This window comes from Vidua macroura, chromosome 11, assembly GCF_024509145.1.
Source record: "Vidua macroura isolate BioBank_ID:100142 chromosome 11, ASM2450914v1, whole genome shotgun sequence".
Classification (NCBI taxonomy): domain Eukaryota; kingdom Metazoa; phylum Chordata; class Aves; order Passeriformes; family Viduidae; genus Vidua; species Vidua macroura.
In genome coordinates this window covers 15,751,782-15,778,088 of record NC_071581.1, presented here as the reverse complement: position 1 = coordinate 15,778,088, position 26,307 = coordinate 15,751,782, and the positions used below count along the sequence as shown (strand labels likewise).

At 43.8% G+C, this 26,307-nt stretch overlaps 1 protein-coding gene across 5 annotated transcripts in view; it reads right to left on the bottom strand.

The window, feature by feature from the left end:
• Positions 1 to 26,307, bottom strand: part of PLEKHG4 (pleckstrin homology and RhoGEF domain containing G4) — an 86,478-nt gene that overhangs the window by 43,134 nt on the left and 17,037 nt on the right. For all 5 annotated transcript variants that reach the window (XM_053987316.1, XM_053987314.1, XM_053987315.1 and 2 more), the window contains 8 exons: positions 21,022 to 23,146; positions 15,687 to 15,902; positions 11,796 to 11,919; positions 10,610 to 10,703; positions 5,503 to 5,589; positions 3,563 to 3,679; positions 1,256 to 1,354; positions 105 to 253 (listed from right to left, as the gene is read on the bottom strand). In XM_053987316.1, coding sequence (XP_053843291.1) covers positions 105 to 253; positions 1,256 to 1,354; positions 3,563 to 3,679; positions 5,503 to 5,589; positions 10,610 to 10,703; positions 11,796 to 11,919; positions 15,687 to 15,902; positions 21,022 to 23,146 — 3,011 coding nt within the window. The remainder of the gene's footprint in view (positions 1 to 104; positions 254 to 1,255; positions 1,355 to 3,562; positions 3,680 to 5,502; positions 5,590 to 10,609; positions 10,704 to 11,795; positions 11,920 to 15,686; positions 15,903 to 21,021; positions 23,147 to 26,307) is intronic.

Below are 26,307 nucleotides of genomic sequence, written 5' to 3'. Positions count from 1 at the left end.
AAGCTGTTCTCCAGCCAGCATAAATGATAGTGCACCTCAGAGAGACTCCCAGCACCTGCTTTTTGCTAATCCCCATCTCTTCTTCTCCCACTCTGAGGGCTCACCTGTAGTCTTGGGTAAGGGTGACACAAGACTCCTCCTTTCCCAGTCTGGCAAGGAGCGCTCCACCCTCCTGCTGCACCTTGACCAAACTTGCATCTTCAAGAACATTCTTCATCAACTGCCTTGAATTCCTCAGCAGCACAGCTGCATCCTGGAGGGATCACAAGAGTGAGGTGAGCAGTTATTGCAACCTACAGGCAATGAGGGAACAGGCAAAAACCAGAACCTAAACCAAAACACACCAAAAACACATCTCACCTGGGCCCACTCTAAGAAAAGGGGAAATTGGTTCCCATTGCTGTTTCTCTCTACCCTGTTAAGTCTAAAGTGATAAACAGTGCTCCTTATGCTCCTGATACCTTCCCCACCAGGCTAAAATTGTGACCCAATCCCCATCATTATTTTTCCATTCATTTGCTGAGCATAGAAGAAATAAGCTTTCCAGCCTTGCTTCCCACTCATACTTAGCTCCTACTGCTCTGGGAGCCTGGATCTGCATGGCTCCAAGCCTTGGGACAAGATGCACATGAAGGGTTTGTGGATATACAGATGAGTGCAGGAAGGCCACTACCATATGCTCCATCATTTACTACTGGCACCCTCAGTGCAGAGCTGGCAGCAATTCCATACCACGTCAGGGATACAGCAGCTTCTCAAGAAGAGAAATAGAAAGATTATGACCACATAGGTCTTTGTCCCTTCCCCCTCTTGCCCCTTTCCAAACTTGTTTACTGGAGGCATCAAAGCTGAAACCACAGCACAGAACTAAGCTGTCACCTAATTTTATTCCGAGCCATTCAAGCCAACCTGATGTGGCACAGCCCAAGGCAGCTGCTGTGTACCTGGCATGCCAAAGTTTGTACCAGATACAGAGCTCTGGAGCTGCTGTGAATGCACCCCAGTGCTGGGGCAAGCACCCATCAGAAACAAGCCCAGCTGGAAACATCTCCTGAGTGACTCTGAGGAATCAGACAATCAGCTTCCAAACCCACTGAAGCCTCTATCACTTCATTTGGATTAGCTTCTACTAGTACTGGGAAACCCTGCTACTACACCTTGCAAATTCAAAGCTACAGCTTTTCTGCAGTTATCCAGCCTCATGCTCTCTTCTGTCTCAGGTCCACCCCTGATCTGAGGTGAGTGACATGCTTACCTCAGCCTTTACTGGTAATTTTGTGGATTCCACTTTATTAATAGCTCCCTGAAGGAAGGCACAAACACCCTGGCATTGTTGTAGCAAATATTCCAGTTTCTACAAGAAAAGACCAAGGCAGAGATTATTGTCTCATGGTTGACAAGAAAGGTCTTCTGAGCTTGCAGAAGCCTCAGAGTACAAAAATCAAGAGAGGATCAAACACAATAATCCAAGGGTTCAATTATATCATTCAGTGAGACTGTATCAAAGAGAGGCCCATAAGAAGCTTCAGATGCATCACACTAGACCAAGGCCTCGGTGCAGGCCTTAGAAACCTGCATACTCATGGCTTGGATGGGTCATGCTTTACAGAATATAAACAGTCCACTTATGTCTCACATTCTTCTATTAGCATTTCTTGTAGCTTTCCATGAAGATGAATCACACTGCATGAATTTCAGAGAAACAAAACATAAAACAAGTACTTGGAATTTTTCTACTTTAAATAATTTCTCTTCATATTAAAAGTAGTGTAAATTAAAGATTAGGAAACTGGAAAGCTTCTAAAATTAAGCACCTTAACCTATGGATAAATTTGAAATCCTTCCATTCTTCAGGGTGGGGGGGAGACAGGGAGAAAAACAAACAAAAAATGGTCCAAATGTTTCATAAGGATTCAAGAGGCACTATTTTTTAGAAAAGTTAATGATATAAAGCCTAAAGACTGCCAGATGCCACCCTCTAGCCACTAAAATCAAGAGAAGGGAGAAACAGTTATTCCAAAATAATTGTGTTTAAAACAAAACAAAAACGCAGCTGTTTGAATCTTTACTGAATTGAACTCCTCCTCCCCTGGAGTGCTGGAACACCGCCAGCAGTGACAGATTAGCAGGCAGGATGCAGGTGAGATCACTGAGACAGGAAATAAATGCTGTTTGCCACATAGCTGCAGAGCTAAAGGAGCTGAGCACATGGGTCATTATCACACACAGTATAAACAGGCATTCCATACAGAATTATTCCCATACTAACTCCCTTTGTTAATGTTTTACATGCTAAGACAAGAAGTAGCCTGATATTATGGTCCTTCCTTCAAGAACTACCCTTCTTCACACATAGAGCTCCTCAGCTCTCAAGGTATTCTCAACTCTGTCCATTAAACTAATCCATAACTTCTTGCAAAGTTTCTCTGCTTCATCACTGCCAAATAAACTTCAACTTCTCCAAGTCAATCCTGGACACCAAGATTAGGCCTCTGTACGTCTACTGCATCAGCACAGGTTCATACAAATACTTTTATATGTAAGCTGGAAAAAATAAGTTAACATTTGGCACATGCCAAGCCTATCTTCTGAAGCCTGCCACTAGCACCACTGTGGTGTTATCAGTGACATCTTAATCTGCTTCAAGTGTTGCACTGTGCCACACACACTCTGGGTAGCAAGGTCAGAGCCAAAAGACCACTGGATCCTCTGGAAGCTGAGGTGACAATTCTGTCAATCACCAGGGTCAGCAAACTCAACATGAAGACAGCCAGCTCATGTGCAGATTTACAGAGATTTAATCTTGTCTAGTCTTGGTGTGCCAAATAACTCAATAGAGCTTTTAAAGATTCAACAAGCACATGGTTGACAGCACTCAGGCTCCCTCCACAGCACAAATGCACAAAGAGGTGGGTATTGGTACCATGGATGCCACCTCTGCAGGCTTCTGGCAGTCTGCACATACCCTGCTGCTTGCAAGTATAAGATATTCCTAGAAGAATTCTGAACTGATTATCCAGAACTTCCAAGTCTCACTCATGCAAGGACTGCAGATATTACCAAGGAGATAATAGCTTGATCTGAGGAACTTGCTCCAAACCCAAAAAGATTTAACTCGTTATTACACTCAAGTTCTTAATCTTTAGTCCAATGGCAACAGGATACTAACACCTTCTGCTGAGATTAGTTTCAGATGTCTGTCCTTCGTCCTCCTGTCTAACTCAAGAGCCACTTGTGTATCACAAGACAGGATTCCATTTCAGATTTGACCATATTTTGAAGACAAGAAAGAATAGAAAGAATTAATGCAGTTCAAGCAGATGAGTAAAAAACTAAAACTTTAGTTCCTGCAGTCATGCCAAGAGACCACAGTGTGTACCCATCTCATGAAGACAGTATTGGCATTTTTTTGATACCAGAGATTCATTTGCATTCACAGCTTTACAGGAAAATTGTCTTTTAATGCTTGTAGGTTCAGCTGTTGACAGGCTCCTCTTGTTCCCATCTGTTACCATGCCATTGCTTCTCTCAGACACCAAAGTACACAAGACATTCTACTCACCCTGCGGAAGCTTAGCCATTTCTGGTGGCAGTACGGGAAGGTCCCATCCAGTTCTAGAGGCAGCTGTGAGCTGTCTATGTGCTTATGGAGGGATTTCATGGAGGTGAGAAGTTCAAACTGCACAGGAACAGAAAGGAAAAGAAAAAAAGCTCACTTGTATTAGGGTGTGAGTACTGGAGGAAGAGGAGAAGGTTAACAAAAGGCAGAATCTGTTATTTCTTTATCTACCTTGCACAGAAGCACAGCATGCAGTGTGTAGCTGCAATATCACTACAATATGAATGGAAAAATACCCCAATCATTCAATCTTAGAGCAGCCTGTTGAAAAGCTCAGTGGGCAAACCCTGAAGGAATGCAGGCCACAACACGCTGTTTTACCAGGCAGAACATCTGTGATGGAAGTCTGGCAGCAGCCAGCATTCTCCAGAGCCAGCACCTCCTGGTGTAAGCAGAGCAACTCCCTCATATGTTCCCACAATTGTGCTGCAATTTGCATCTGTTTGGAGAATCTGGGAGGTTAAATTCAGCCCCCAGATTCCCCATCTCACTTCCTGTAAAAGAGTCTAACAGAGCAGACTCTGCCCTGCCCTCAACTCTCCACTCATCACAGCAGCTATTTTTGCTCCAAGAGTTTCTGGGAGCTTGGCATAGGTAACTTGCCTTCTCCAAGTCTGCAAGACCTCAGAGCATTTCTACACTCACCAGAGCAACAAGTGCTCCTGCAGGTACATGGAAACCAGCCCAGACACAAACTCAGGTGCAGACATTTAACTCCCCCACACACACAGTGTGAAGTTTCTACCTCCTTACAAAATTGTGATGATGTTTCCAATTCTTCCTGCATGCCCATGTGTTTATAAGCCTTTCCTCTGTTCCCTCCTACTGTCTTTGTGTTTGTTCAATGTGTTTAATGTCTTCTGTAGCTCTCCCTGCATGCACATGCCTGCAGCCCCCATTCTGACTCCAAATTCTTCCACATGGAGGCAATAAGGAAATGGACTAATAGCATTTGTTATTCTTTAGCTTTTTGGGACACCACACCACATGCACAGCAAACCTGACACCTGTCACAACATCTTCATCCACAGGAGCCAAAAGGGAGCTCCTGGCCTACTCTGAAGCCTACAGAGTTTCAGCAGGCACAGAATTTCAGTCCATTCCTGTAGCTTGCAACAGCCTTGGAGAACACAAAGAGGACTAAGATGAAGTCTGATCCTCTGTTCACTCACCACAGAGTGGCTGGGAGCCTACATTTCTTCTACAGCAATAGAATACCAAGACAGTTTTACTTCTAGTGGGGGAGTTCACTGATGTTGTGATAACTTTCCTTCCTCTTGGAGGAGGAAGCTGAAAACCAGTAGCTGAAATCCAGAGATTTCAGCTACAAAGAGAACCTCACACAAATGCCCATCTCATCTTCCCCTTCTTGCAGAAGTCTCTCAGCCACTGGCAGCAGCAGGTATGAGGAGAGGAAACAGAGGAGATGCAAAATCCGGGAAAGCAATAGGCACCTTCAAAGCTGGAGTTCAGGATTTAGCATAATGTGATCTCTTCCTGACCACGCATTTCCCCCCTTGTTAATGGGAGAACATGAAAAGCATCTCTAGCTAATTGTGCAGGGCTCCTCCATACAGTTATCCATGTTCCCAACAAACCCCCTGTGCTCTGAGTCCCCAGGAGACTGATGTAATTGTGGTGCAAATGTCACTGACAGACGTGGCAATAAACAGAGCATGACAGGGATCTGTTCAGCTCACAGAAACACTACAATTCAATAAATACCACACCTGTAGAGACCACAGCCACAAAACACAGAGGACACCTACAGAAATTTCATGTGAGAATAAACATACATCAGTGACAGGGAATTTGCTGTCTGGAGAGTTAAATAAGAGATATCAAGAGTGGCCAGGCAAACCCCAGAAAAATGGTTCCATTACCTGTCCTGCTGGTGGCTTCTCCATCCGAAAAGTCAGATCTCTTTCAACCAGAAGCAGTACTCCATGAATACAGTGAGGATTCATCTCCTACAATAGAACAGAGCACAAATCCATTTCTGATCTGCCTTGGATACTAAAGAGAATGTACCACACCAAGTTCATACACAAGTTTGCAATTTATCCTTCAAAGGCATCTACAAAGCCTGGAAGGCTGTCACCGGAATTTAAGGAAGGCCAGTCTACAGCATACCAAGGTGATGTATTTAAGGTAGTTTGCTTCAGATCAACTAGTACTGCAATATTTAAGAAAGCAATGGAAAAGGTCAGGTGTTGGCTATATTAAAGAAACTCTGCCATCTGCACAGGAAGTGAATCAAGAAAAAAAAAACAGAACTAAAAAAAAAACCACACAAACAAACAAACAAACAAAAAAAAAAAAAAAAAAAAAAAAAACACAAAAACAAAAAAAAAACAAAAAACCATGTTCCCTGTCCAAGTTTTTTCCTGATAATTTTCCTGGTAACTTCACCTAACTGAGAGGAAGTGGCTTTTCCCCCTCCACCCCCAACCCAGTGCCAAAAACATCATCTTGTCTCTACTTACTGCCAATTTACAGTCAAGTACTTGTATCCTGTTTCTACTGTTAAACTGACAAAAATTCCAAATACAAGGGATGTTTGGCAGCTGTAGTTCAAACTCAGTGATCCAGGAACAGCTCTCCAATTATAGAAGCATTCTACAGGGAAGTGAGAAACAGGCAGAGAGAGCAACAGTAGGAAGAGGGAAACATGATAGAAAGATCCAGACCATGGAGACAGGGCTCCCTACTTTTGTGATGCCTGGACCAGGAAAGCAAGGAGAAGAGCCATTTAAGCTCTTGTGCCACATGATTGAACAAGAGCCATCCCATTTTGATGTCTCCTACATGGACTTTGCCTCTGCAAAGATCTCAGGAATTGTCAAGCAACAAATCCTTTCTGGTGTTGCTCGAGCTGGAAGGAGCTCCAGCTGTTCATTTAAACAGTGAGTAGGGTTAAATATCTGCCAGGAGCAGCAGAGCTAGAGTACAGAGAGAAGTGGACCAACAGAGACTGAATGACCTAACTTGACACTGGGCACAGTTCAGCAATTAAGAAACAAGGCCAACACAAGGAGCCCAAATTCTGCAAGTGAAAGTAGCAGCAGAGATCCCAGAACAGAGGAAAAAGACCTTTCTCTCATCCAGTCCTAAACCATGATCCTTTTAAACAGACAGCAAAAAATCCCAACTGAAACACCTTCCAAAACAATGAGAGGTTTCTAAATTGTAAATTTCTCCAAAGTGAATTATTCACACTTTCACTGTTATTCGAACACTGCTTAAAAGGCCAAAAAGGATTTATTGCATAATTAGGCTGCATTAGGTGAATACCGAAGAGAGGATAGGGAGATATTACAGCTGTATCACCAGCTCTGAATTTATCTGCTAGAAAGTACTGAAGGATGAAGACTGGACACAGCTTCAAGACTGATTATGGTACTAAACAAATTTTTTTTTTACACAATCCCTCTTCTACCCCAACAGTCACAAGATGTGCAATATGAGTGAGGGATAAAGGTAGTGATGGTGTAACAAGAGGTTACCACAATAGCCAAAACACTAATTTGTTTGTTACTCCTGAAAATAGAAACTGAAAAACCATTCACAAATAAAGCTGTCAAGGGAAAAGTTCAATTTCATGAAGAAATCTTATTTCCAAAGAAATCAATAACTTTTCACCACATTTTTAATTTAAACTGCTGAAGAGAAGTCAAGTCTCATCTAGCACTGATGAAGCAATCCAAAGACTAAAACGGTTTACCAGGAGCATCTCAGGAGACAGGCAGAGCTGGGAACAGCAGAATGCCACTTGAGGAAGCTTTCCTACAGCTTTATGCACAATCTTTTACCACCTTTGCTAACAAAACCAACTTTATGGAAGCAAAGAAACAAGAGTTCCATACATATAAATGAACTCTTCACCTCCCAGAACAGGCATAGTTTGGACAGCATAGACTAGAGGGACATCAATAGGCATTCAGAAAGCACCAGGGTAAATAGCCTTTTATTATTATTCCTCTTAAAGAGAATTAAGATTTTTTTTCAGTGTTTCTCAGACTGAAGTTCCAGTTTTCTGGCTTCCTGCCCCAAATGGAAACCCATGACCAGACTTAACAATGCTGGCACAGTCTGAAGCACAGGCTGCCAGGAATGTTTGTGCAGAGGGAAGAGTCCCCAGACACCTCAGTCAGTCTCAAAGTGACCACTCTAATGGAGTAGCAGGGGTTCCCAGTCTTTAACGTCACACCAAGTTCCTCTGTACTTCTGCACTAAGTGAGAATGCAAACACATCTCTTGAACAGAAAGGTTTGCACAGAACTTCTCTGCTTTCAAATGCTAAACTTGACTCTTCCCAACCCAATACACAAACACAGGCAATTACAGGATTAAGCCTTCACACTGATATGGGAAATTTAAAAGAATCTCACTCTATTAAGACTCAGGCAGAGGGAAATCCCACAGATACTTGCTCACTGAAGGCAGGGCACACATTCCACTGTCCGTGCCCTGCCTGCTCACTGAGCAAGGGATCAGTCTGGGACTTCTGAGTAGCAAAGTTCCTCTTAAGAGCTGCCCTCCATAGCACAGAGCTTACTGGTGACAACCTGTAACCAAACATTACAGCATTTATCCCTGCAAAAATCTTTGCTCCAAAGCATCATTACGCAGTTTCCCACAGGAACAAGCCTGATCTATTCCTGCAACATGCACGCACTGTGCACTTCCCTTCACCTCTGCACAGAGCTTCCAGAGTTCCTCCTGCTTCTTCCTGAGATAGCTCTGCAGCAGCTTTTTATTCTGCCCCACTCCCTCTGCTCCAGCTGCTGTCTGGGACAGAAAGATTTCCCAGACACCCAATATTCTAAAAAGAAGGGGGGAAAAAAAATTCTCACAGAATACAACTGGCCCTACCCTGAAGGCAGAGAGGACAAGCTCCCACCACTTTACCAGGTGGTTCTGGACAGAGCAACTGACAGACTACCAGTGCTGTAGGGAAAACTAACCTACAAGCACCCAAAGTTGTCTACTAGCACTTAATTCCAATCATGCATTCATTCTGGAAAGATGGAGAAATGGAAGAAAGATTTCCTCAGGCTGACATATCTTGACCCAGGAACCTTTGCTCCCCAGGAGTCTCTCTAGGATTAACAGACCACAGCAGGAAGGGATTCTGCATTAGGGCATCTGATCTGTGCTTCCCCACTGTGAAGTAGTGCTGGGTTAAGAGGAAAACAGCCCCTCAGAATCAAATAAGCAGGGCTGGACATCAACATTTAACAGATTCCAGCACATTATCACAGTAGGCTTCACAGAAACTATGCAAGTAAAATCCTGTGTAAGGGGAGTGGTGGACAGCAGAGAAATGAGCTCTAGAGACAGTCTGGTAGAGACAAGAGACACTGAGATGTGTAAGGGATTTCAGAAAGGACCCCAAGGAGGTGATCTGCACTGTAACCTTAAGAGATATAACATACAGTCTGTACCTCGGTGCAGTCACTGGCCAAGCTAATCCTGCTGCACTCTGGAACACTTAGCTTGCCTCACTGTAGTTACAGTCAGTTTTCTGTATTACTCTATCCTTGCTCCAGAGCAGAGGAGAACATTGCCATGGGATTACAGAGTAAATGCTGATGATCTTAGTGGGGCCAGGGATTACTCCTGTGCCATAACTAGGTGATGAGCTACCTGAACAGGTCTCCTTTATAGAGTCTTCAGAAGAGTCAGTGTAAAGATCAAAAAAACATAAGCAGAGTAATCAGCCTCTGTAAATAGACAGAGTAATCAGTCACTGTTACCTGGAGCACACACTTAAGTCCAGCAATCTCTCTTGCAGCACATTAAACTGTTAAGTAACTGTAGCACCACCCTGATAAGAGGCGCTCAGCGCCAAACAGCCATCATAGCACAGCAAAAAGCTTCCCCCCCGCCTCGTTTCAGAGGGGAAACTTAAGGTTAAAATGGCATTATTACCATGCTTGTATGAGAATTGAGACAGCTAGAACATGTTATTGATTTCCAAATCAGGCAACTAAGACTGCCATGCAACTTACATGGACAGTGAAATGCTCAAAAGCTTTAGCAAGCCCACTGCCATGTGGGCACAGCATAAAGAGAATGTATTTGCTTGTTACCTCTGCAGAACTGAGCAGGGCACAGATTACTCCTTCACCACAGAGAATGAGCATGCTGATAGAGCTCACAGCTCCACCCAGCCCAGGAAGCAGGAGGACAGACCTCTGAGTCAGACTCGACTCTCAGATGTGGCACTGAAGCACATAAACCACAGACATCAGCTTCATTAAAACATTGCCCTGTTCCAGTTTGCAGAGTTTGAGTCCTAAGAGACCTAAGCTCTGATATAAAAGGAACACCTGCTTAAACAAGATTAGTCATGGCTACAACCCATCATCTCCCTGTCTTTCTAAGAGCAGCAGATAGTTTCTATCTGGGGGGGGGGGGGGCAACACAACCCACTGGCTTCCCAAGTGACTGATATGAAAGCCTTTGACCTGAAGCAATATAGAGTTACAGCACATCCGATTCTAATCATTCAATGACAGCCACATCAACAGCTGCACGTGCTTTTCCACCTGGCATAGCAAGCAGTGTCCTTCCCTTGCCATAACTGCAGGCAGAGGCCTCTCTCCCTCCCTTCTCTGTGGCAGGCAAAAATCCCTGTACATTTCACACAGCCCCTCAGTGCAGGGGACAACCCTTACAAGCAAGATAATTCATGACAGCATTGAGACTTGGGTATGGGCTGTTCCCAGCACTGAGATGAAAGCAAATTTGGAGGGGTGGGGAGGGGTGTTCTCCCCTAACTCAGACTTGCTTAGGGTTTTTGCTTTGTCTGCAGTCTGGCAAGTCCAGGTCATCCTCCTAAAGCAGGGCTGGGTGCATATCTCCACCTCCCAGGGCCAACTGAAAGCCAGGTGGCAGATGGAGACATAAGCAGCAGATGGACATGTAACACCCAACCATAACAGCAAGCCAGCCAGTGCTCCTCTGCCCAAGCTCGAGGCTCACCTGCAACATGCTGAACGCCTTGAAGAGAGCAGGAACGGGCGAACAGCGACGAGCATCCACAAGAACAGTCAGACCCAAAGCCTGACATTCTGGTCTGCAAGGACAAAGATAAAAAGGTCACCTTTGTCACCAATGAAAATTAACAAGACTATAGAAACAGAACCTGTAGTCAGGGCAGGGTGAAAAAAACAGTACATTATGGCTTCATAGTAACAGGAACTAACTGGCCACCTTCTCCTAAAAAAATATATACACAGAAACCACCAAATAATTGCTCAGTTTTTACCTTTGCCATATGACTCTATGACTTCCACCCAATTTCCCATTTCTCCTATTCCTAGAATATGTGTCACTGATGGCAAAGGTGCTGATGCCCACTGGACAATCCGCACAGGAAAACCAATTCTTCCTAATTGTGTTCAGAGAAAAGCTTGGTTTCAGCCTCACTGTTTCAGGAGAGCAGCCAGTCTGGAGCAGACCCAATGCCTACCTCATCCAGAATCAGATTTGAAGGGAGAAGCATAAGAAACAAAGCATGAGTTCCTCATAGATTAAGCCTGCTCTCCTTATTAATTGTTTAAAGGCCTCAAAAAAATCACTATCAGAGTTGCTTTACCTCTTCTTATTTAATCATCTAGAAGTGAAACATAGTGATGAGCTGGGGAAGAAAAGTCTGTCATAGTGAAAGGAAGAGAAGCTCCAGCAAACTCCAGCCTGCAGACTCCAAACACAATTTTCAGCCACACATCAAGGCAGCCTCTCAACCCTTGCAGATCCTCCCTCCCTCTCACCTTGGAGGCCTGGCCCTAAAATATCATGTCATAACTCTATCACAGAGCTGCTGTATGATTGCCCCATGATAGCTCCCAAATCCCATTTTCTGAACTAATGAAGGATAGCAAGAATGGCTTGGATTCATGGCAACACATGAAGACATTCAGTACATACCCAATTGTATCACACCATGTGCACACAGCATACACAGAACAGGCAAAGTGCTTGCTGAACACAAGCTTGTTCACCCTAGCAGGAGTTCCCACCTGTGTGATTTCAGGACTGTCTGGACCAAGTTCCTAGGCCAATAAAGTAAACTTCCTTCCATTCCTGCCTCAATTCCCACTTCCTGGGAAGGCAAAACAGACAGGGCAGCAGCTGTCTGCCCTGTCAGTCCAAGAGCATCACAAACCTTGGGATGCTGTGCAAGTACAGAAGAAGGCGTACAAGCTCAGTGGTATTGCAGTGGGGGTTTAACCAAGCTGTGTTCCTCGTCGTTATTATGGCCACTGCACGTCCTGATTTGTCTCTCGTGCCTGTCAAAAAGAGAGGAGGGGTGGAAATCACTCAAGTCATTCAACAGAGCCTGGTTCCAGGTCTGTATGCCTCATATTCTCCCACTAAGACCCCACCACGTTCCTAGCAATCCTCCACAGAACTCAATATAGTGTATGTTGCAGATGGTAGGAGGCTATGAACACACTTGCAAAGTACCCAAATGCTGCCCCAGAGTGAAGCAGATGAGCTCAGCTTGTCTTTCTCTCGTGGTAGTGTTAAATTTGTCTTCCACCCAAACAGACCTTCTTCATAAACATGGCTGAAGTTGCCTAATGACAATCTTAAGAAAAGCAGAAATCTCATCAATTCAAGATACAGAATCTCACCTTCACATTGCTGTCAGATGAGAGAATGCAGACAGGTTTGCAGAACATGCACTCTGTAACGAGACTGGGCACATGCTGCAGGCTGAGCCCAGAATATAACCAGTCACTCCTGCAAGCAAATCCCTGAAGCAGGAGCCCAGAGCTCCTCTTCAGAGGCTGCAGAGAGGACAGTCCAGGAGCACTCTCCTGCCTGCCTACAGCTCTGACAAAGGGCAGAGGCAGTGCTAGGCTTTCTTTAGGTGCAGAGCTTGCTCAGTGCCCAGGGAATAGATACAGCACAGTATGGGCAACCCAGCTGAGTTGTGATACACTCAAGAAGGAGAAATCCCTCTGCTTCAGTTAGCCAGGAAGGACAATGCTTCTCTGCCACCCATTTTCCAAAAGTCCAAAGTCACAGCTTATCACAGGAGGAGAAGGACCTAACAGTGCCAGCTTTGGGATTATGTCCAGCCTCCTCTCCAGATGCAAAAGCAGAGTAAAGAGCAGGTGGACACAGCACTGTGGAAAGCCAGAACTGCTTCTGAGACTCAAAATCAGGCAGTACCTGCAGTGAGCCTGCTCAAGCAACTGGGAAAGTAGGTGATTTGGGGAACAGGAGGGACAACACCTCTTTTGTGTGAGAAGTAATTCACAAGAACGGGAGCCATTTTCTGTCATACAAACAGTATAAGAAGGGGGGGGGGGTAGGCAGAAATCCTAAGCACAAGACAAAACCAGAGACTTAGAGAAACCTGTTTCATTCTCTCCTTAACTCTGTCACTACCACACGAGATACTGTCCTGGACCACCTCTCTCCCCCATCCCAAGGACAAGCATGTGAGTTGTCAGGTAAAACAGACACAGATGGACAGCCACAAGCATGGAAAGCTGCCCCAGTGTGATCTCAATCTGTCACTAGGACATGACTTGAGCAAGGGCCACAGACACAGATGGACACCATTTTGAAGCAGGGTTTTCTACCTCCCAGGGACCAAAACTGTGACACAGGCTTTCTCCTGCTAACAAAAATCTTTCATCATCAGTGTGATTCACGAGGACTTTTATTACTCCTGAAATACTGTAGCCTGGATGCTGCATAATCAAAGAGATGGAAAGAAATTAGAAAAAGCTCATTAATATAATTTGTTTCATAATCTAAAGGGACCATCACAAAATAAAATAAAAAATCAAAGCACTCAATTACTGGAAAAATGGCTCAATAAAAGCTTTTTAATTTTGAAGCAACATCTGTCCATCAAGCAGGTTGGGCATCACCAGAATTTGATTAAACCTTGAACTTCCACCTAGTAGTCTGGGAATTGCCTGACCAGGTCAAAAAAGCAACCAGGGCCACCAGGGTCTTCAATAGTGACATAATCCAAAACTGAAACTATCCTGGAAGTTTCAGCTAACTACATCAGCTACGAGTTTATTACTTAGCTCTTACTCACCATTCATTACAAAAGTTATTCTCTCTAATGTAATTACTGTATCATTATCAGTGACTAACATAAACCATTTAACTGAGTGGTGAGTACATTCCCTCAGGTGTGAGGATTGCCCACTGAAACCCCAAAGAGGCAGAGAGGTCATTCAAATCTGATTGTGCTTTTACAGGAAACATAAATCCCTCCTTAGAGAAAAACTTGCTTGGAAGCAGTATCAAACCCAATCCCTGCTTCTTGTGTGTATTTGAAGGGTATTTGATATCCCTTCATCACATATTCAAATGCTTTTGTCTCATTTAACAGTGATACATTATGATAGGAATCTGTGACAAAGGGAGCGTTAGGTAACATGGTCAGGCTCCTGCAACAGCATGGACTGAGAGCTTCTCTGAAAAACCCTCTCTAATCCTGTAACTTTTTGGGCTGTTACATACAGCATAAAAATGTCCAAACTGATCAGCAGACCAGAAGATTAAAAATCCTCCTTTGGAATTTGTTGTAACAATTCATCCCCTAATGTAAAGTTACATGTATGAATGTACCATTACTCTGCCCTGGCCTTGGTTTTCCATTTCACCTTCTTCCAGAAACTGGAAAAGTTTTAACTCCCTTCTTCCTTCCTGGCACAAAGGTGATTTCACCTCTTTCTCAATCATCCTATGAGATAACCTTCCAGTCTCTTGTTTTTTAAGACACCCAGTTTAGTTACAAGACAGGGCTGTAACCCTTCTCTGCACCACCTCTAATATTTACCATTTCCTTTTACAATACAGCCCAAACAATTTCAGAGGCATCACCAACAAGTATACAGTGGTAAAAAATCAGTCTCTTAATCCGTCTAGTTGTCTCCTCCCCTTTACACAACTGAGGTCAAAATGGGTCTTGCAGACCCAGCACCACCTGGGAGATGCCTGTGCTACCTTTCTGCTCTCCTTCCCTACTCCTCCACACCGCACAGTCTGCCTCTGAGTTTAGGCTCTCTGCCCAATTTTCAACTCGTATGTGGCCCCTGAGCTGATCAAATGCAGCTCCTCCTGCCCCACACTGAACAACCCTCTCACTGGCTCTGAATGGACAAGCCCACAGGGGCTCCTTGCAGAGCTGCAAATGCTGCTTCTCACTAGAGAGGCAGATCTTACTTCCTCTGCTTTACTTCATGTTTGGTTAAACACAAAGATGTCTTGTGTGGGCCCTGTACACCAAGTAATCCTGGCTGCTCTGTCCAACAGCCTCAGCTTTGTTCACTCCTCTGCCAGTATTCATCCCATGCAGACATTTTATCTGCAGCTATTTGATATTCATTTCCCTATCAGATGCAAACACTAAATAACATTTGACCTACAACCTGATTCTGGCAGAATAATTCTGGGAAGTTCTCCCTTGATAACTGGTTTTGTCATCTGCTATTTAGCTACACTATCATTCACCCTACATGTTGTTCATCCACTTCACTGGGATATTCCTTTCAACACCATGTGTCATGAAATCAAATGTTTTCTAAAAATCTATTATATCCACGTGGCTACATTTAATCAACTAAACTTCTAATTACCAAGAATAAAACTGGTTTTCAAGAATCCGGTCAAAGAGCATCTTCTACATTCCTATCCTTTAATTACTTAGCAAGTGAATCAAGTTCCTATTCTTCTGACCAGGTCTGATGTCAGGCCCACCAGCCCATCATTAGCTGCACCCTCACTCTGCTCTTTTTGAACTCCTGGTATGAGCCCACAGATTTGGCATTTCTGACTAATATATGCTTGGTTAACATTTTGAGACTCCTGAGAGCAAATTAACATAATGGGAGGGAAGTTCTATTTCCTGTCTTGCCCATTCGGAAACTTCAGAGGATTCAAGAAGCGGAACTTCTGAAGAGATTTGGGGTGAAAGAGATTGAATTGGCACCAGTCTCCAGTGCTGCAGAAGGAGGTTCATCTCCCTTGCCCTCCTACAAACCACATTCCCAAGACACATTCTGGCTCAGCTACTCACCAGGCAGGTAGGCAACTCCACTCCTGAGCACTTCTGGGTTCACATCCTTGACTATGGTAGGTGCAAACTGACCACCCCAGGCAGTTCCAGAAGTTGGGGATGTCGGGGGAGTAACAGGAGGTGAAGTTTCCTCCAGGGCACTGCTTTTACTCACTGGTTTCAACACACCTGTGCCAGTTGCCTCTTTTCTCATCTCTGTCTCTTCTGACATCATCCCTGTAAGACAAGCAACAAACAGAAGCTCGAGCAGAGTTCCACCCAAAAGATCCCAGCTAAGTACCAGATTGGGGAGGGATATGCTCCCAGCTCCAGCACTCTGCAGCTCTTCCAGACCTTTAGCCAGTAGCATGTTCTAAAACTGGTTATAACATTAATACTACTGTAATTCTAAAAAAAGAAACCAATTTATTGTGAAGTTTGCAAAGTATAAAAGCCCAATTCAGATGGGGATTACTGTAGTCAAAGTCCTTTTTAAAGGTAACATATCAAGCAGTACATGTCTGCTCACAGCCTGGAAGTCTGGCACACTGCAAATCCCTGGCTGAGCTCCAGCAGCCTGAGCATGCTGAAGTGATAAACCAGCTTCTGACAGGGAGGGCTACTCCATCAGGACAGAATTACTCCCCCAACACCACTTTCAGATTAGCTTCTGAAAATATTAAGTCAACTGGAGGCTGACAAATCAATTGGAAATTAGCCAAAGAGACTTTGTTCTTCTTGTCCAGCCTTTTTTAATTAAGATTTAATGTGAAAGTCAGAAACACATTTAAAAACACTGAAGAACAGGATGATTACACCAATCAACTCCTGCTCCATAACTGCAGAAAATGCTTCTTTTGTCTGACACCTCAGCTCTAAAGTACAAGTTATAAGAATCAGTTAATTCTAAAATTAAATATCTTGGCTACTCCATGGAAACTAAGGCTAGTTCTATCAAGTTGCAATTTTTATGTAAAATTATCTAGAAAGAAGAAAAAAGTATCTACCCACTGTGCAAGAAGTATTATTCCCCATTTCCCAACATCACAAGAATTAGAAGCCAACAGTACATCTTCAATAATAGATCTTTAGCATCCTAAGTACACAACTAGGCCCTGTATTTGCAGAAAGCTATACTAAATAAAAGACTCTACTTCACTACAAAACCTGATACTTCAATATCTACCAACAAAAATATCAACCTTTCTTCAGGAAAATAAGAGCGGAATATTTATTTGCTTGCTCTGAAGTCAGACATTTTAATTGCTATTTAAAATTTACTTCAACCATCCTACCTTCCTGCTGCATCAACAATGCTGACACTTGACTCAGTTTATTTACTAACAGATTCCAATACTTCATTAAAGAGCAGGACCAGGAACAAAGCAGTCCTTGAAGTGGCTTTCAATACAAGTTTTAGCAGTGAAGGAGATTTACAGGTTGAGGCTTAGCCTGAACTGCTTTCAAAATTGCTAAAATGGGTGAGAGAAGTGCCCTGAGCAGCATGGCTCACTGCAACAAACCATGCAGCAGTGGGGGGAACTAGGAGGAGCTCCCAGGCTCTGCACCATCAAGGGCATGATAGAATAGCTGCTCATTCCTCTTTGGCAACACCTCTGCTTGAGAAGCATCCCTGGGATCCAACCTGGCATCTGCATTTGGCCACATAAGCTGCTGTGATGGCTTCAGGGCTCTGCCCAGTTCTGGGCTGTACCAGAACCCCACTCTGTTCCTAGGCCTACCTCAGCCTCCACTTCCCAGTGGTGCAAGAGGTCATCCACTTCAGACAACACTGCTACATCTTCCAGGGCAGCATTCAGAGGGGCACTGACATTTTGAACATCACAGAGTCATGGAAGTTGTGCCCAAAGGTTTCACATTAAGAGCTGGTAGACTTTCTAGGAGAGCACAGAATCACTTTACCAATGAGCTGTAAGGCCTGGCAATAAGAACTATAGTTTGTAGTAAAGGGGTCTGCATTAAATGACAAAAGCCTGCAAAGAGCACCAAAATGTGAGATTTAAAGAGGACAAGAAACAGAACATAGCTGTGTTCCACAGAGGTTACACACTAGGGCAAGAGAAATACATAAATGTATGTGACAGTCCTGCCTTGGATATCTCTTAGGAATGAGGCAGCAGCTCCCAAATGATAGTAGAGAAGCATTTTGCTAAGCCCACCACACACAGTCACAGTACTGGGGCTTTCCAGCCCTGGGGAAACTTCACTAAAGCTGTGCAACCTCCAGACTATGCACATCTTGCCCAAACAAAACTCTTCCCCGAGCTTCTGAAGGCCAGCTCAGATCTGCAGATGCCAGCTCTCCCAAAAAGGCCCAAGCACACTGTTTGTTATTTGCAATCTGGGGCGGAGGCACTCACTAAAGCGGAAATTGTAGAATGCGGAGGATTACATCTAAAAGCAAATTGAGAATAGGGACATCTGAATTTGCCGTGTTTGCAGGTTCCACCTTTCCCCGAGGTTAAGGAAGTGGTAGAGGAGGATTTGCTTGTGTGCATTTCAAAGAGACATTAATTAGCATTTTCCCTGCAAACTGCCCCAGCACCAGTATCACCTATGCTAACATCAGGTAGTAACCGGGACCAGGAACTGAACGCCCTAACAGGTGCTGCTGAATATGCCCCAGTGTGGTTTCTCAGACTATTTCTTGAATATCAAGATATTTTCCACCCACAAAATAGAGGAATTCTTTCCAGAGCTGCAAAGTTTCAAAATCCACTTTCATTTAAAAGTTAGTCATTAGGAAAAAACAGCAGTCACATTATCTGTGAATGGAACCAGTGTAAATTTTAAGCCACCAATTCAAAACAGTTCACATTTGACTTCAGACTTTTTTCTATTTATATCTAAGTCTTTCTAAGTTAGACTTTGTGCACTAAATAAGCTCACTGAGAATGGAAGTAAAGGGAGAGAGTTAAGGGACATGGAAAAACCTGCAGATACAGCAAACTCAGATGCCCCACTTCTGAACATGTTTTTTGACATAATCTACAATATCTGCTGTAACAAGCAAGCTCCTCCACCTCACACAGAGCAAATTGTGCCTCTGCCCACTGCTGCTGAGGTGTGAATTTCAGATCTGAAATGACCCAGTAAAGCTTAGGCTTTGTTGTTATTTATAGTTTAGGCAAGATACCCACAGTTTCCAATCATAGCAGCAAAATGACCTCAACAAGACACAGAGAATTTAACCTACAGAACTGCCTTGCTGGAAAAGTAAAGTCCATTTGTAGGACATTTGCTTTGCTTTGTAATTTTATCTCAGAATTATCTTGTAAGTACATCTCTGAGGTTTTAATGGGGCTAGATAAGGAGATGGCTTGTTTGGATATCACAGCAATCAAATGTAATTGAATGGATTAAGCTTTTTATAGTGCCAGCTATAGTGTTTAAGAAATACTGTCAGCATTAACAGATACTTGAGCTGCCCTTTACCATAAAAAGTTTATTTGGATAGTTTGGATAGTTTTCCTGGCAATTTAGGTTGTTTCTTTTGCTTTACAAACACTGAGATAATAAGGTTTGCATTTTTCTTAAACTACATTGCCCAAGTTTAACACCAGCAGACTTGCGCCATAAATGTCACTTATTTCAGCCAAATCCCCAGAGTTGTCTCCTCCCCTTTACACAACTGAGGTCAAAATGGGTCTTGCAGACCCAGCACCACCTGGGAGATGCCTGTGCTACCTTTCTGCATTTGTACTGTCTTTCATTAAAAACAAACTTTGTGTGTACCACAGAGGGGTTCATTACTGCTGAAATCTCCAGCAGTGGCCAAGATTTATTCTTTGGACCAGCGAGAACATCACACTTATCTCATAATGAACTAGACCTGGTTAATTTTAAAAGAGAAGAGATGGGAACACTGAACAAGCAGCCACAGCACTCATGAGCAAAGTGTCCACCCAGCACTAAACACAGACTAGGTGTTCCAAGGCCTGGTCCTGAGCAAGTATGAAGTCAGGCCAGGTTCAGGTTGGGAATGGATAGGGGAATAGGAACCCACAGCATGGTTACTTCCTGGCATATATCCACCAAGACCCACAGGTAGGCAGAAGGCAGATTTTTTTTTTTTTCCTGCTCATGTTAATGAAATTTTATTTTAATCAATGGACACTAATTTAGCTCTATTAGAAGGTCACTAAGACATCAGGTAAAATGTTACTTTTTGGCACTTTTGAGAAGCAGCTGTGTGTGCAGTCAAATGGAATTATGCTGCAGCTCTTGGCCACATAATCTGGGACCAGGGCAAGCATTACAGTGGCAGCATGTCCCAAGACAACCAGCTCTGGATTTGTTGCCCCAGAGGGTCAAACATGCTCTAGCAACATGGGTCCATATGCCAACCCTTTCAAGAGTCCTCACTCCAACATTTCAAGCTGGGTAATTTTCCTAGCCAGGGGTCTCAGGGAATGAGAGCTGCTGAACTGGAATGACATGTTCCACCCGCCCCCGCCACACACCCGCTCCTCTGTGTGATCTGCATATCGAGCTGCAGCTTTCCAGACTCAGCAGAGCTGGGCAAAGCCCACACGGGGCCTGTGTGGTTACACACTGCCTGCCTACAGTCTGGTGCAAAAGGCAGACACCTGGATTGCCCTCTCAACTCCTTCTGAAGTAGCTCAACTCCAGCTCAGGAATCCAAGCATGGAGAAATCTGGGTAATACCTGCTTGAACATTCCATCTGAGTTGACGTTAGATGCTTAATTTCTGTGCTCTCCCACTCAAGTTAAACAGCTCCTACTTGAAACATAATCAAGCTGAAGAAAGCATGCCGGAGGGGAAGGCACGGAAGAGGGGGGAATCCCTCTGCTCTGCAGTTTGCTGCCTAAATCAGTTATCAGCACATACATTTGTTGATCTTCAGGTCACGTTACACAGCTAGTATTTTACTGTGGCATCCACTGCTGCTTCCTCTTGCCACAGCCATCTTCCTAAAGACAGTTTTCAACTATGAAAGACTTGTACAGTTAGACAAGTCCCTCCTCACACATTCTGCAGATCATGAATGTAAGCGGGAAGAGGTCAGCAGCAATCAGATTAACTGAAATTAAAAGCTTCTTCCAAAGGAACTTTGTTCTGTACCAACGTAAAATTGCAAAGAATTATTAAACAAAATATCAAAATAAACCCACCTGTGAAGAGAAAGCTAGTTTCACGCCACAAAAAATGAAAATTTAATCACTTCCCAGTATTTTGTGCTATTACCCCAAAACCTCTCAGATGTATTTATCAAATCCTGCCTGATAAGTAGTATTCAAGCAGTATTCCTTGAGGACTTTGCTTTCAATCCATGCTACCAAAGACAACCACACAAACATCCAATGGCTGTACCTTTAGGAGGTGATGCCCCAGACGATACCTCTGGCTGGGAGTGCAGAGTGGTAGGCTCTGTATGCCCCTCAGCAGGTCCTGAGGACAGTGGTCCACCCTCCAATTCCTCTTCAATGGATTCCAGTGTTTTTGAGGCTGTAGTCTTCAACCTTTCCCTGCAAGAACAACTTTCCTGGTTCTCCACCTGTCCCTGCAAGTCCTGTATTGCAACACGCTCCAGGTTCAGCACAGAGCTCTCTTCACTTTCACAGCCATGGTTTTCCGCCAGTCTTTGAGGTTCCTCAAACCTCCCTCCAGACCTCCGGGTTTTGAACAGACTTGAGTCTTCTTCTTGTGCACTGGGAGCCAACAAGACACTGCTATTTATTTGTTCTGCCATCTGATTCCCCTCTGCTGACTGGGCAGTTTTGAGTGGTATGGCTTCTTCAGCCTTTTTATGCTCTTGCTCTTCACCATCTGGCAAGGTTCCATCTGCTGGAGCTTTCACAGAACAGTGACTATGACTAGTCCGATTTTCATTTACAATCAACATTTCTTTAGAATCTTTCACTTCCTCTTGGCTGTCCCTTCTTTCCACCTCAAATTCATCTACATCTCCTTGGCTCTCTTCTGGAGGACTTAATGGAGAACAGCAATTTGCTTCATTATTGCTGCAGCAAGTGCTTACATCTGCTATGCTCCCTGAAGGAGAGCCTTTCTCCCCACCTACATCTGAATTCTCAGGCAATGTAGTGACCTGAACTGGCTCAACACTTCCACTGAAACCCTGGCAAGAGACATCAGAAGCTGCGTTTAGTGTGCAACATGGTCCCAAAGGCCCTAGGACAGATACAGAAGAAGCATCCATCAGTGTCACTTCCTTTTGACCCTCAGTCAGTGGTTCTGTGTGTTCTCCCAGCATCACTTCCTCTTTAGCAGCAGTAGCATCTAGAATCACTTCTGGGCTCTGCTCCAATGTTTCAACACCAGCATTTTTACTAGGTCCATCACTTTCTCCCTCCATGTTCCCAGGGGCACGAGGCACTCGTGCCTTGCAGCTGACAGCATCTCCAGCACACACATCACTGTAGCTGCACAGTGCGTATCGCCAATCCAGTGAGTGTTCACTGTGAGTCTCCTGCTCTGCAGATGAATCTTCTGTGCGGCAAGCAGGAGGCTGAGCCACAGGAAAGTTATCACCCATACTTCCAGGATCAGCTGGTATCAGCTGACCTTCCAGGGACAGTTCTCCATGTGCCATCACTTTGTGGTCTTCCAGTGGAGTAACATTTTTGAGAACTTCTGTAGAAGTGCTCAGAGTGTCCATTTGACAGTGCTCCTTCTGCATAAGTGCTGACTGAATTAAGTTCTTGGAGTAGGTGCTGTCTTGTATGACAATAAAACTGTGCTTGCCTTTAGACTCATTCACTCGTGCCCTGGGCTGAGTTAGATAACTTAATGCCAGCGACGGTGTTAAAGATCCTGTTTGTGGCCCAAATCTGGGCAGTGAAACTTCTGCCAGCTCAACGTATTCCCCTTCAAGGTCACTTCCCAAGTTCTCTTGAGTCACAGGACTTATACAGACACCATTGACCAGAGCTTCATTTAACTGTGGAGCTGTGCTGCTAATGACAGGGCTGTCTCGATTTGCACTTAGTTCCTGTAGATACTGAGACCTCAGGTCTGGTGAACCGCACTCAGTACGGTCTGTGGGGAGGCACAAAATTGAACGTTCCTCTGTTATTTCTGAAGAGATTATATTGTCTTCAATTATTTTTGGTTTGTTTATAAATTCAGGATTAACCACTTTATCCCAGGGGACACGAAATACTTTGTCATCAGTGGTTAGTAAACAATTTTCCAGTGCTATGCCCATCCGCTCTCCATTGAACGTACTCAACCATTCCAGAGTAAAAATAGAGGTATATGAAACTTCTGGAATCACCACTTCTTCTACATTATGCTTATCTTTTGCCAAACATTTCAATACAATTCGTGGAGGCTTCTTCAGAGTGGGGACCACCTGCAGGTAGAAGTCACCAGGCTTCAAGATTTGCCAGTCAATGGAAGCTAGCTGAATTACAATCTTCTCTTGAATACACAGGGGCCAGCCTGCATGGCGAAACAGCAATCCGCAGTACGGAGCCTATGGAGACAAGAGAAAGTGTTTTCAGCACCAGCAAAATATCTCAGCTCAAGGTTTTCAGTAAGAGAGATCAAGAAAACAGATGAATTTAGGGTCTTTGGTTATAGGTGTAGGCAAGTTTTCCACACTATGGTCTTCTCTTTAAAAAGCAGAAATAAGAAAAGCAACCAACACAGACCAGCTGTGCAGGACAGGTGGGCACAAGTTACACTGGGAGGCTGCAACCTCCCAGTGAAGGGAAGAAGACAGTGCAAAGACAAAACAGGAGATAGGAAGCAGCAAATGAGAAAGCAGAGCCACAGAGAAAGAAGGCAGCAAGTGTCATCAGCAAGCTGTGAGGAACCACACTTAACATACCAGCAATTTCCTCATTCCCAAAACATAGCAGCACTCAGGCCATGCCTTAGACAAATCCCAACCAAGTAAAAGAACTGAAGTTTCATGGCTGAACTGACTTGACTCAATTATTTAAAGCTTTATCACAACTTCAAAAAATAATGTCAGTGCTTTGAACTTGAGTCCATTTGGGTAAGCTTTAAATAACGCCATTATATAAGCCATCAATTCCACAATTAATTTCATCTTTTTCTGTACAACAAGGCTTTGGATTCAATTAATTCAAGTATTTTGCCATACAGCAGAGAAACCAGAGAACAGAAAGGAACTTCCTGGATCCTTACACACCTTGAAACAACAGGTATTGGCATAAAGCAATTTCTTTCTTATGTTCATCAAGCCTTAGCTTCAGCCCCGCCAGATTTCTAACCCTCCTTGCACATGAAGCAAAGTTGCCCACAGGTTTAGAAACCCAAATCATCCTTCAGATTCAGTAATTCCCCCTCCTCAACCCTGTATTTTCTGGATGTGTTCCCACTGCTTTGACTTATTAACCCATGTCACATGACCTTAGCATGTCTACCTTCATCTCCTCAGTGTGCCTGAAATATCTCCTTTGTAATGCCCATTTCTTTTTCTTAAAAACCATTTGTTCATTGTGCAAAGCATTGCAAAACACTGCCTGTAACGGCACCAGCACTTCCCAAATGTGCTAGAAGCATCTCTTAAAGCTAAGATCCCACTTATCTTCCAGTCAGGCTTCTACAGTAACCCAGTCACCTACTGGTTTTTCTTTTCCAGCTGATGAACTCCAGTTCACAACAGAAGTTCTACCTGCCACTTTGTGGAGGCACATGCTTGCCCTCTGAGTCTACCATTACAAAATTTAAGTACAAAGTTTTAGAGCTCATCTTGTGCAATCCATTTATCACTCTCCTCTTCCAGGTTATTGTTTGTGTATCCCAGGCTGGTTTCACCACAAACATGCCATACATACTCTTACTTTTTATGCCAAGGTTATGGATGAGAAGTACTGTGTGTTTCATGACTCCTGCCTCCATTTTCCCTGCAGTACAAACATCCTCCCTCCCTTCCACCAGTTTGTAGCCATCTTGCAATTCTTGCATAAACCTCAACCCCTTTGACACAGTAATTCCCTTTCCATATGAATCCATAATAAATCTTTTTTGGCAGAGATTAAACAATGAAACCTATCTCTCTAGAGAGAGCTGGTTTATTAAAAAGGCTGGTGTGACACTACCTGCCGTGGAGCAAACCACATGAAAACGTTGTTCAGTTTTTCATGGGTCAGTTAATTCAGTCCTTGCTCAGTGCACAATGTTGTAGGCTCAGCTTGTTCTCTGTATTTTGTTACTAGTCCTGACTTAACAGATTCAATAAAATCCCTGTTACCAGACATTCAGCATCATATGGTAACTTCTTCCATATTCCAGGATGGAGACCTGCCAGCCCTATTTCTTCGAAATAGTCAAGTTCAGCCACACTAGTTTTACTTCTGTTCACTTACTGCTACTGCCCTACTGATGTACTTACACACTGTATCACTACAAAAAGGAACCTTACTTTACTTTTCATTTACTTGAAGGATCATATTAATATTACCTTTCTATTCTAACCTTGACTCAGAGCAGACACATCTCCCCTTCTTTCCTCTTTCTATTAAGTTAGAACCAAAAAGCCCTATAACCTAACACACGGTTGCTTGTACTTTCCTCAAAGGTACAGCTAAGCTGGGCAGTCTGATGTTCTCAGGCTTTCTGATCTGCAAGACACAGATGCCTCTGCCAGTAAGTTCCTTTCATCCACAATACAGTTAAACTCAGCAAACCAAGAGCACCTCTTGCAGCAGTTTGCACAAGCTGCTTCTGGCTCCAGTAGGTCATAGGCTAAATGTACTTCATGGACTTTTAAATCAAGCTCAAGACTAACACAGCACCTCAGCCAAAGTGGCTCCTACCAAAGTGCCCAAATCAAGTATTTTGTAAATAAGTTTTAAACTAGAGCAATTTGCAGTTTTTTAGAAGAGACTGTACGACTGCAGCACACCAACCCCTCTTCTCCCATTATAGTACCTCCTAGTAGGTATAAAAAGGCCAAGGGTCTTTGAGGGGAAGAAGAGGCACATGAAGATCAGTTCCCAAACTATTATAGTTTATAGGACCAAAAAGTAAAAGACACAATCAGCAGCAGCATAAACATAAAGCTGAATTCCATCAGCACATACTTGACATAGAGATTCTGTTAAACTTTGGATGCAGAGTAATCCACTGGAGGGCCATTCATATATTAAGAAATTCAAAAACTCAGCCTCACTGCTTAGATGCTTACTTGTCTGCCTACTGACTCATAAGGAGAAAACTCAGTAATAAAATCACCAAAACCAAAATGCAGAATGCACTGAAGTTCCTGAAAAGCCCTACAAAGCCACAATCTAAACTGCATCAAGAGCCAGAGTAACATCCAAAACAGGAATGCAAGTCCCACAATAGCCTAAACATTACAGAGCTTTAGAACTTTAGAAGTGGAGCATCCTCATGCTGCTCCTGCTCCAAAACACACCTTCAAAGGGAAGAGGCTTATTACAGTACCTTTAACATCTCATTTTGAGGCTCAAGGATTTGCTTTTCTCATGTCCAAACACTACAGAGACAAACCAGGCCCACCAGAGGAGTGCCAGGAACACCCTCCACACCCAGGAATAAAGCTGGCTGAGGAAAGAGCTGGGCACCAATGACAAAAATGGCACAAAGGTGGAATCTTCTAAAGCTACAGGGATGGTTAAGCTGGAACAGATCATTTAGCTC